General features: G+C 31.9%; 1 protein-coding gene across 1 annotated transcript in view; it reads right to left on the bottom strand.

Annotated features, from left to right (window-relative positions):
- LOC106463553 (solute carrier family 35 member F2-like) overlaps window positions 1–12,917 on the bottom strand; it is a 137,881-nt gene that overhangs the window by 979 nt on the left and 123,985 nt on the right. Inside the window, exons 6-7 of the mRNA XM_022391620.1 lie at window positions 12,363–12,418; window positions 2,826–2,980 (exon numbers count right to left, since the gene is read on the bottom strand). Coding sequence (XP_022247328.1) covers window positions 2,826–2,980; window positions 12,363–12,418 — 211 coding nt within the window. The remainder of the gene's footprint in view (window positions 1–2,825; window positions 2,981–12,362; window positions 12,419–12,917) is intronic.

Raw genomic sequence — 12,917 nt, 5'->3', positions numbered from 1 at the left:
GAACATTACAAAACATTTAACTTCAGTACATTCTCATCGCACATTAGCATCTTTACGAAAACATTATATAAATTCATTGTGGAAAACTCGGCGTGTGTGGTTGGTGAATAACAAATGACAAAGCTAGTTAGCTCCCTGTTAAGCGAATCGTACTTACATCAACTCCTAATTAACTCGCTCATCGTGAACCCTCGATAAGGTATCGAAGAAGTTCCAGACTAGAAAGAAGACTTTATATTGCTTGTAAGTTTGTAAAATGTTTGTATATAAATCATTGTGTGTAATAACTATTTGTAATAATTGTTATTGTAAATTGTATTGTTGTGTTTATATTAAAACATATTTGTGTTTAAAAAAAACTGTGTATCAATCTTGTTGGCAAATGTCATAAACTGACTATTTATCGGTTTTTACTTACCTGCTAAACCCAAAGTACAATTTAACTACTAAACTTAAAGTATCATTTAACTCAATTTCAGGCTAGTTGAAATTATAATACGTAACATACTAGCCAGAGAGTTATGTATGAATTAAATAATATACACATTAATAAGGCATGAACACTTAATAACTCTAATGTTGTTTAAACGCTAACGATTTACGTATTTTATAGATTTTTTTATCAAACAGACGAATACTTGGGATTATGATGCAGTCACGTAGATTTCATTCAAACTTTAAAATACTTGTTTCAAATTCTCATCACCACGGGGTAGGATATAAACAATGGATCGAAAAAACAAAAACAAAGCGGTAACTCCATTGTTGACAATGAACCCATTGTGTAGTTTTGTGCCTAACAACAAACAAACAAAATACAAACCTTTTAAGCGAAAATAGTTCATAATGTTACCCCCAGCACGCAACTGTTGGATGTATGACTATTCTTAGTCATAATAATTTAGTTTCGTTAAAAAGGTAAAAATAAGTTCATAATGTGAGTTAATATTAGTACATTATTGAACAAGAAAAAAAATAGTGTACGATTTGACTATATTTTTCAATCTAAGATATAAGGAAATATAACTTACACTTTTATTTAGAAACCTAAACATTGTATTCCCAGCATTTTGTTCTGTATCTATGTTTTCAATAATTTATGTTATATTTCAGCTTTCAGGCATATAATGGAAATGTCTCATGAATTATACTCACATTTACTATAGTTTTCACTGGTTTTTAACCCCATGTTAATAAAAAAATTAATTCCGTGTTACATTTGAGCCTAACGTAAACATAATCACCTGGTCTTAGATATTTCCTATCATATAACCTAATTTAGTAAAAACTAGAATATCCACAAGAATATCTGTGTCAGTTGATCTAGTTGTTTGTCCAAAGCCGTGACAAAATATGTCTTCTTCATGTTTTTGTCGTTTAAACGGAAAAAGACTGACAACACTGCTCAAGGGATTTCTCACTGAACATAATTTATGTTTCTTCAAATCCACGCAGGTACAAGGAATGTTTACCAGGAGAGAGAATCGATACTCAACTAAATGAATTCAATAAAGTAAAGGTAGTAGAAGAAAAACGTATTGTTCTCCATAGTGATCTATGAGATGTCAACAAAATACTTTATCCTTGCATGTCTTGAATTCAATAACTCTGACATATATAAACTGGATTGAATAAATATTTTTCCTTGTGGCAATGAATTGATTTTCTACATTGAATTTAAATACAAAGTTATAGGTTTCGAAGATTTAAAGTACATTTCGTGAAAATTCGTATTCTAATAAATGGATATCAAACTCATTAAAGTACATATCGCAATAACTTGTTGTCAAAGGAATAATAAACAGTTATATCCTTAAATCAATGTTATAACGTTGCTAATGTTACTCGGTAGTTTCATGGCAAAAAAACTTCTTCAGCTAAAGGCTACTTAATCCGATTATCAAGCCACGCGAGGAAATAAGGTAAAGCAGAATTGGAAAATGACTTTCTGCCTTTAAAAGAAAAAGAATAAAGGCGGCGTATTTTTGGTTATCTTTCTGTAGGTGAAATTAGTTTGGAAACATATTCCAAATTTTTCAGAAAACGTAGATTGACAAAAACATTAATTAAAATATGCTCTTTCCATTGAATAGATTTAAAAAGTACGACAATAATCAGGAAATAATCAATAAAGCTATAGAGCAGGTATTTTGCATCGTACGAAATATCTTGAAATAATTCGTATTATGCACTTTCAAAAATTTGAGTTTACACAAAGCTTTGAAATTCCAATATCATTCCCTTTGTTCGTATAGTAGTTGTGCCAAGTAAAGCTAAAGATGAGAATGGTGGTTATAAATTCGATAACTAGAGTTACACCTAGGTATTTCGATCAATTTAGAGTAAAGGAATATTATTAAATGAAAAACTTATCAAACATTGGAGCTACATAACATACACTGTTCGATGTGCTCGAGGCAAGACATTGTAATAAATTTATTAAAACATTTTATTCAACATCAATGAAATAATACAACACGTTTTTCCTGCACTAGAGATCAAGCTCCATTTTTACAAATAATCGTTGTTGGAGCATAAATAAAAATAAATAGATAACAGATCTTCAATATGTTGAATAGTTCAAGCACAAAATCTGTCTTATAATAAAAATAAGCAGAATTTAAAAATAGAAATTATTCACGTTAATTTTCAAAAACATTTAAAAATTGAAAGTAGCATTTATTTCGAAACTATCTGTGTATGACTTTCTTATCTAGTTAACGTTGAATAGGTCACGTCATGGAAAATTGTTTACAAAAGACCATGCGATGTGTAATCATAGCATAGACGCACGTATTCCTGTATGCTTGTATCTAATATCTCACCTGATTATTAAAAATGTAGCTTCCTATAAGAAGGCTATAAAAATCAGCTGTTAGTATGGACAGATTGACAGCAGTGGCACTGGTGTTCTTCATCACGATCGGCAGGGCGACGTAGAGGAAAAATAGGCACATAGTATACCCCAATAGGAAAGAAACTGTAATATAATAACAATATATATAATATATTCTTTTCTGGTTTATAAGTAAATAATATAATGGATAATGTTATAATCATTATTATATATATATATAACTTTCTATTCATTATGATTGAAGTTACCCAGAGAAGTCAAAACAAACAGAAATTTCATATACTATGCAGGATATGTACGTTCAAAATGCTTCTTTAAAAATATTTATACCGATGAAGACTATAGTATGTAATATCAAACTATCTCATCCAGTGATTCCATTGAATATGCCATTTACATGCAATGCTTATCGCTTGTTACTTTAAAATCTCAGTAACTTTTACAGATGTAACAGCGATTTTTTTCAGAATAGTTTAGCTCTTGGTGTTAATAGAATAGTAGGAATAAGTTATAATCTAAAGGAGCAATTGTATAGTAGTCTTTAAATGTTTGGAATACCTTGGAATATTGATATGAAAATTTAAACTTCTTTGCATATACATATATGGTTTTCATATAGAATGTATAATACAATACAGATTCAGCTGAAATTTTATATGACATAACTTTGTCGAAAGCCATTGGCGATAGTAGCGTTATGTAGTTGAAAAACATTCTAAAAAACCTTACTCAGCTTTTATTCTACCAACTCATAATATAGCATAAATAAAAGTTCAATTCGATGGCCATTTATATAAGACTCCCGTAAATATACCACCCTCATTTACTGACACAGAATTAGTAATGAATGTAATTTTTTAACAATACAAAACGTCCCTTCTTAACACAGAATTAGTAATGAATGTAGTTTTCTAACAATACGAAATATCACTTCTTAACACAGAATTAGTAATGAATGTAATTTTCTAACAATACGAAATATCACTTCTTAACACAAAACTGGTAATGAATGTAATTTTCTAACAATACAAAACATCACTTCTTAACACAGAATTGGTAATGAATGTAATTTTCTAACAATACGAAATATCACTTCTTAACACAGAATTAGTAATGAATGTAATTTTCTAACAATACAAAATATCACTTCGATAAAGATGAAGCGAGAGAATTACCCCATTCCAAATCATCTGTATGTTTATGTAACTCTACATTAAATATGAAATAAAAATATTATGTTTCAAATACATTTTTTGTTATACCATTAACATTTCAGAAGAAGAAAAATCTACAATTACTTCAAAAGGAACATTAGTACATTAGTGAGTTACATTAATGATGGTCATAAAAATTAATAAAACCGACAAAGTCAAATCAGTATATTTCGATATGGTCTATCAAAGAAAAAATAATTAAGATAAATAACGAGATGTAACTGAAGGTGCTTATGTGTGAGGAACGCCTTCTTTGTGAGCCTTAGGCAATCCACAGAGAACTCCAACATGTTAACCACTGGAATTCAGCATGGAATGTTATGATGTATCACACCGTAGTTTCACACCTTTAAAATAAGCTAGTTAAATATGTATTCTAAATTTATGGACTTTTAGTTACATGGGTAACCTAAAAATCTATTATCAACATTTTATTTGTTTGTTGAATTCCGAACAAAGTTACTCAAGGACTACATGCACCACCAAACCTTAACTCTTGAGTTACTCTAATCGAATAGTGAAATTGACTGTAACATTATAACGACCCTACGGCTAGAAATGAAAACATATTCGGTGACGGGATTCGAACCAGTGACCCAAAAGTTGCGAGTCCGGTGCCCTATCAACTAGGCCCTGCAATAAGCTTTTAGCATCAGAGATGTTGACCTATTCTCAAACAGTGTGTTTTTATCTCTTTTTTTCCAGTCTCTTTAATCCCCTCCCCTATTGCTATAAGGATAGATAGTCCTTTGATGACATTTTATGGTTTCTCTTGAGTAGCTCTCGTACCTACATATCCGTGTTGTGTTTTTCAGGACTTAACTTTAGGTCTTTTGTTCCCATACCAGAGAAAACATCTTTCTTTTAGTGTCCTTTTTCGTCTATGAAATCGAAGCAGACCAATATGTGCATTTAATATTTCAAAATTAAAATAGTAAATTCAGTTATTTCTCTTTTCTTCATCTGTTTGAAATCAGATGTTTAAAATTTTCGCTTTAAATGTTCTTTATAGTAATATCTAGCGTGTTTGATCTTTAATTTTCTATATTATATTAATTTGTATCTTGTATTATACATTTGGTATCATTCCTTCAGTTCGTCACATAAATAATTCAGTTAATTCTTTTCAACTAAAATTTCGATTCTCAACTAATTATACATATCTTAAGGTACCAGGAAGGTAATAAGAACAAGTTATAAGGATACAATAAAATGTTTTTGCACTAAAACAATCTAGTGGTATATGAGAAATCTTTAGGTATGTTGAAACACAAAATTTTCTTAGTGTGTTACACTATAACATTTATGAATACATTCTCATAGCGAGCTTTTAAGGCATATTGTTGCAGAAACCTTTCTGGGTGTTTTGCACAAAGCAACTTGGATCAGTGCTGCATAACAAGTTCCTAGCATACTTTCAAAGCAGAATATGCTTCTAAAATGTGTTCGTCATAAAATCTGGTCTCTTAATACTATGGAGGATACGTAAGTGTTAAGTAGAGAAACAATTCAAATTTCCGAATCTTACCACTTATAATACTATTTATATGGATGCATCATTACTATAAAATTATCCACACCGAGGACAAGAACAGAACGATGATAATATATATATATATATATATATACACTAGCTGGAGTACCTGTCCCCTGAACGGAAATTATGTAAATTCATGATTAATGAAACGTTATCTTAGGACATGAAAAGTTCATTCCCTTATATATATAACTGTCAAAAACGCCCATAAAAACTGCAAAACACAAAATGTGAAACCGCAACTTTGCACGTATCCTCGCATGGATTAAGCAAACCTTCATGCCACATTTGGTGAAGATCCATCAACAGGGGGCGAAATAGTGGTAAAAAACCACAAAACACAAAATACAAAACTGAAAATTTGTATGTACCCCCGGATGGATCTAATGAACCTCCTCAAGATCCATCCGCACCCTGCACATGGACATACAACAGACAATATATAGTACGATTATATTTATATAGATACTACTCAGTTGGTCTGTTGTATAATATCGAATAATGAATTCAAAGAAACGTTATAATATTATTCACATTCTACATTAACTTATGTTACTATATGATGCGGTAAAACGAACTCAAAACTCAATAGAACGGTGACAAGCCTATATATGTGTGGCGAATATAATGCTTTGTAACTTATCAAGTAGAGTGTGTTACCATTGAAAAAAAGTTCTAATGAAAAGAAAACTAGCATCCACACACTCCTGGAGGCTACATCAGTGATGCAAAATAACTCAGGTATAGAATGCGCATATACATAAAAAAAAAACTTATTCTACTTTGAACTTAAATATATTTTTGATAGTTAGAATATTGAACATACTTTCTAACCAGTCAGTTGTATGAAACAGGATCTGTTCAGAACAAAGTGCAGTGACATTAATTAACGCTCAAAAATATGGTATATGAAAGGCGAGTCTTCATAATTATAGGATACGTATCTAGAAATCCAGAAGTAAAATGTGTGTTTGGATGTTCTTTATATAATCTTTAAAATGTAACATTGTTGGTGTTAATACATTGTGATCTATATGGTAACAATAACAAGATAGCCACTACAATGTTCTGTTATTTTTATATTTATTTTTAAATGGGACACTGTCTATCTGTTCCTCCCATACAAGACAAGATATGATCCGTTATTGATTTATAGAGCACAAATACGGATTGCTGTAATAGTTTGTGGTATACCAGTCATAAGATATCCCAATGTTTCTTTAAAAAAGCAGAATTGACCTTCGATTATTATTTGTAAAGATTAATGATGGCTTGTTACGGTCTAATTTTTGTAGTTTTCAAACTAGCTTTTACTACTCGGTCAAAGAAGATGATGATGAAGTATTAGATACAAACATTAAGTAGTGGTTTGAGAAAGTTCAGCCATAGAGAATTATGATGATTTGTTAACGTATATTAATACTTCGTGATTATTTAGACTCAAAGTATCACTGTAAATTGTTAAAATACAGACAAGTGATAGAGCAAGGATTCATTTACAACGATCCTGGTTCTTTACTGTAGTACAAACATTTAGTACAGATATTCAATCCTGGTTATAAATTGGAATCCACCAGGAAATAAACTTTGCTCTAAATACCTTTATTGATGGAAAAACCATTAGTATTGTCTCTTGTCGCGTGTACAAATAGTATGCTGTAAATAGTTTCAAATCAGCTATTAGACACCATTAAGTATTGACTGATTTGGCTGAATCTATTGATAAATATTTTCTTAACAAAACATTTCTTTTTTCTTATATTTCTGTTTTATTTAATGAAGAGCACTGGGAAAGCACCATCATCCAAATAATTTATAATATTTCAACTTAATGGAAAAAAAGTATAAGTATGTTATTCAGAAGCATCAAAACCTTTCTTCTGAACTAGGAGTTTAAAGAATAATAAAAGAAAGAGAAGCCTCAGGTAAACATCTATGAAGAAGGATAGTGAAATTCAAAGAATTTCAATATCAAATCGATCTAAAACCTCGAAAAAAATGCAAGATGTGCATGGAGTTGGAATAAGCAACAAAACTTTTCGAAAGTGGTTACAAGAAAGTGGTATAAATAGAAAAGGTTGCAGCTGAAAAAGTGGTTAATGTTTTGCAGCTTCTAAAGGAGAACAAAAATTCGAAGAATGGGCGAGACAGTGTGCCATAATCTGACGAAAATAGTATATTTTTTAAAAAAACAGTATGGAGATGTGACAATGAGTACTTGAATCAAGTGTATGTAAGTAAAATAGTATCATTGAAGCGAATCTGTAATGGTGTGGAAAATTTCGTCCACTAAAGAAGTGGAAAATTATTGTTAGAATTATTGATAGTGTGAAAACTATTTATTGCCACAACTTTTTGGCTCGTTACATAATATTCAATAGTCAGTAAGCACTGAGTTAACCTTGGCTTTGATTGATATTCAATAGTCAGTAAGCACTGAGTTAACCTTGACTTTGATTGATATTCAATAGTCAGTAAGCACTGAGTTAACCTTGGCTTTGATTGATATTCAACAGTCAGTAAGCACTGTGTTGACCTTGGCTTTGATTGATATTCAACAGTCAATAAGCACTGAGTTGACTTTAGCTTTGATTGATATTCAATAGTCAGTAAGTACTGAGTTGACCTTGGCTTTGATTTATATTCAGTAGTCATTAAGCACTGAGTTAACCTTGGCTTTGATTTTCACCATTATAATAACCCAAAACATACAGTTTTGCTGAAGAACAGATATTTGGTGTAAAAAGAAATATTTGATGATATAAAATAATCTAACAAAAGAAAAGCCAACTAATATTCGGCAGCTTAAGACAAAATTATAAGATGGTAAATCAAACCTAAAAGGAAATACTAGATGATGATCTCAAAACACCAGCAGCATCTACGTCTCATTAATTACGTCAATATAGGTGAAGTTAGAACAGTACCTATTAGATACAATCTTAGCCAAAATGTTTGCATACTGTTGACGTTATTGTCTATATTAATGGAGTGGTTATTGAAACAGTGGTTATAGTAACAGAAAAGGTAGCGTATGATCGGACAAACATTTACGAGTTGTTCTTCTGGTCTGTATAAGTCGTTTTGAGTATTTGTTCGTCAAAACACACATACACAATTGTTTTGTATAAAAGGGTGTAATTTTGGTATAATCTTTTTCGAAACAGATCAACACTTTGTTCAGACAATTTCTCTGTACTTAGTGTAGAGTCATACCTCGTCACGTACCAGAAGTTATAAGACGTCAAATTTTTCGACTGTTCAAAAATGGTATGAAGCAAATGGACATTGCTAGAACAATAGGGTATCCTAGTGTACTGTATCCAGAACACTGAAACGTCTTCCGACTGCAGGAAACGTTGTTTCAGGAAAGTATACTGGTAGACACCGAAAACCTATTGCCAGAGATGACTGTGTTTTTGAAATATTTTTATTCTGGATGAAGGAAAAAGGTTTAGTTAAGGTTTCAATATGTTTCAAGAGAAACCTAGCCTGGGATATTAACTGTATCGTAATGGGATTTAAGAGTGACCTAACCTTGGGTACTGACTGAATATTAGTGGACGTCAAGAGAGAGACGTCACTTGGGATACCTACTATACATAAATTAACAGGGGCCAAGAAAGACCTAACATGGGGTACTGACAATACATAAATTAATAGGGGCCAAGAAAGACCTAACCTGCAGTACTGACTGTACAGTAATAGCGATCCAGAATAACCAACACGAGGTACTTTCTTTAGACTAATGAGGTCAAGAAAAGTCTAACATGAAGTACTGACTGTACAGTAATAGCGATCCAGAATAACCAACACGAGGTACTTTCTTTAGACTAATGAGGTCAAGAAAAGTCTAACATGAAGTAGTGACTGCACATTACTAGGGTAAAGAGAGACCTCTTATGAGTTACTGTCTGTACATACATTAATAAGGATCAAGAGAGATCTAACCTCAAGTAATGAGTGTACATTAATGGGATTCGAGAGAGACCTAACATGGGGTACTGACTGTACACACATTAATGAGGATCAAGAGAGATCTAACCTCAGGTAAAAAGTGTACATTAATGGGATTCGAGAGAGTCCTAACATGGGGTACTGACTACACATTAATAGAGGCCATAGCAAGTCGTGGAAATAAATAAATACATATAAAAAGTTTTGTGTTTTATTTTCAGCGCAAAGCTACACGAAGGGCTGTCTCCGCTGTTCCTACCGAGTATCGAACCATAGTACTTAATGTTCTAAGCCCTCAAGACTACCACTGAGCCACCGTGAAGCACATATAAAAAGAGTCGTATTGTTTTGTTGAGGTAGCAGACAAGACACTCATCATGACCTGTATGTGACTAGTTACGGGAATGGTAAGTAAACACAAAGTCAACATACTGTAATTCGTTTTCTGTCTGTGAGAAGCTCATCTATAATAAACTTGAATAACTTTTATTAAAAAAAAGTAGGTACGAGAGTCTTCTAATATAAAAGATAAGATTTATCAAAATAAAAACAAATAAGAGGAATATTATTTAGGGCATACATCTGAAATGAATGGGAAACATGTCAACCTGCGTGATGTAAACATATCTCAACCATGAATGACTTACTGCAGTTCTGAGCAAATTCAGAACTTATCGAGACAGTTCGTTCGATCATAGAAAAAGTAAAATATCTCTCTTAAACGGGAGAAATATTTCTTGACGTGCAAAATGGTAAATTTCTTATTTCAGCTCCAGTTTCCGATAACTTCGAATTAGTGTCAGTGTAAAATACTTTCATAAATTTATAAATAATATTGTCTATCAACCTATCTATATATAAAATGTCTATATTGTATAAATGTACTTAAAATCTCTTTAAGCGTTAGGTAATTGTTGTATGATGAAGGCAAGTTTTAGGTTAAAGAGAAAAGTTATTTTTCGTTCGCTCTTATTTGGATATAACTTAACAGTCCAAAATGAAAGTGTATGTTGCAAAAGCAGCTATTTTAACAGTATTGTCTGTTCATTTGTTGTTGATTTTTGCACAAAGCTACTCGAGAACTATTTGCTCTAGACGTCCCTAATTTTGAAGTGACAGACTAGAGGGGAAGGCAGCTATTCTTGAGCTACTCTTTTCCATAGAATAATGGGATTGGCCGTTACATGATAGCGCCTCCGAGACTGAAAGGATAAGCGTGTTTTTGGTGACGGGATTAGAACCTGCAATTCGCAGATAGCGATTATAGTACCCCAACCACCAGGCCATGCCAGGCCATAAGTGTTTGTCAGTGAAAAATTACCTACGCCTAGATCACAAGCAGCAATTTGGGAATGAAGTACACTCATAAATAATCAAGAGTTATGGTAGCGATTTACCAAATATAGATGTGTGAATATATTGATTATACGTCACGGTGACTACAGTGTAGCACGGACCCGACGAACAAATCGGTCACTAGAAGTGATTTACCAAATATAGATGTGTGAATATATTGATTATACGTCACGGTGACTACAGTGTAGCACGGACCCGACGAACAAATCGGTCACTAGAAGTGATTTACCAAACAATCGGAAGCTATAACTATATAGATCAAGAGTCAGAGAAGTGGTGTGACAAATAGTATATAACTTGTGACGATAATTAACAAAATGACAGTTAGAGTGTTCAGTAGTACTGTCTTCGGCCTCATGTAAAAGATGGTGAACAATTGTTTTTCACATGAGAAACCTTGCTCAAAATACAGAGCTTTGATGTTAATATATTTAATAACTCTGAATTAATAGATGTTAAAAGGTGACTAAACATTGGCCTATGGTTTTTTTAAAACAAAATAACTTATGAAAACTTTAAACCTCAGCGTGCTTTGTATATTGATTTATATCATAATTTTTCTATATTTGTTTTTTATAGTCACCCCTCTTACGGTGACGAAAATAATATCCACAGCATTGAGAATGTTCTAGAAGCTTCGTTTTCTGGTGTATTTTATGTGTGGATTATATGTTGACTATCTATTGCGTAATTAACTAGAAATATAACCAAAAAGTTGTGTTTAATTCACTGGAAAACATTACTTAAATTATGAGTTGCATTTGTTATCATGGGCCAAAAATGAATATCACCGACTACACGGTACGACAACTAGCAGCTGTAATACTGAAAAAGTGTAATATCATCTAAGTCAAAAAGGCCCATAGTCTTCCACATAATCATTTGCGTTTAGTCGTTGCCTGGGAGACAATTACTTCAAGCATTTTCAAGCTGCTTAAATTCAATCTGTTTTTTTTTTATCGCCCCAGTAAAGAACGTACATATATATATATATCATTTACATAGATAGTAACTCAGCAGCTTGGCCAAAGACAAATCACAAACCACGAGCTTTGAATAACTCATTTGCATAGATAGTAGGTAGTAACTCAGGTGCTTCGCCACTGATCAAAGATTTCATTTCTTTCAACCTTGAATCAAGTTAAACGACTCAGCTACTTGACCAGAAATGAATGATTTCATCTTTTTCACATACTGTTTTCTCCTGCCCTAATACGTAATATTTTTTTTTAAATATTAAGTTTATTGATTGCACATTCTTTCATCTAGGAATTTCAGTTATGTCTACAATAATCTGAAATAGAATATTTATACGGCAAATATAGAAAATAGTAATAATATTTTATTCATAATTCAAATATTTTGTATGAGACATATACGAAGACAAAGTATATAAACAAATCCTATGGGAAAATATCACAGTTTGTTTAGCATTACTTACCTTCTTCCCACTCTTCCCAGTTTATCACAGCTAATTCCGCTCTTTCTAAAATAGCTCTGTATTGAAAAAAAATACATAAACAAATATGAATTAACAAGTTAAACTAATCGAGATGATCAAACCTCCTTCAAAGATTTACATATCAGCTCGAAACGTCACTTAGTAGTTATATCTTATAAAATATTATCTTTAGTATTATATTTGATAAGCCTAACATTTTTGCAATATATTGTAAGAAATAAACGTTAGGTTATAAATAACCAATGTTACTTACTGGTTATTTTAAAAATAAAACAGCTGTATTCCACTTTCGCCGAAAGGTTGTTTTTCCCGTGCTTTTGTGATTACAGATGAGCGCGCAACCTTATGATTTTATCGTGGCAAAAAAGAAAGAAAAGCGTTTAATGCTTCGTATGCCATTCATGTCAGTTCCTTTAATTGGAAAATGAAAACTGAGTGAGCTAAGACTTCTCCTAAGTAAGAAACTCCAGTAGCATTTTTCACCTCAACTCATAATATTCACGCAGTTGTTGAAAATGAGTTTTATAAAACACG

Source organism: Limulus polyphemus, unplaced genomic scaffold, assembly GCF_000517525.1.
Source record: "Limulus polyphemus unplaced genomic scaffold, Limulus_polyphemus-2.1.2 Scaffold54, whole genome shotgun sequence".
NCBI classification, from domain to species: domain Eukaryota; kingdom Metazoa; phylum Arthropoda; class Merostomata; order Xiphosura; family Limulidae; genus Limulus; species Limulus polyphemus.
This window is presented reverse-complemented; position numbering and strand designations above follow the sequence as displayed.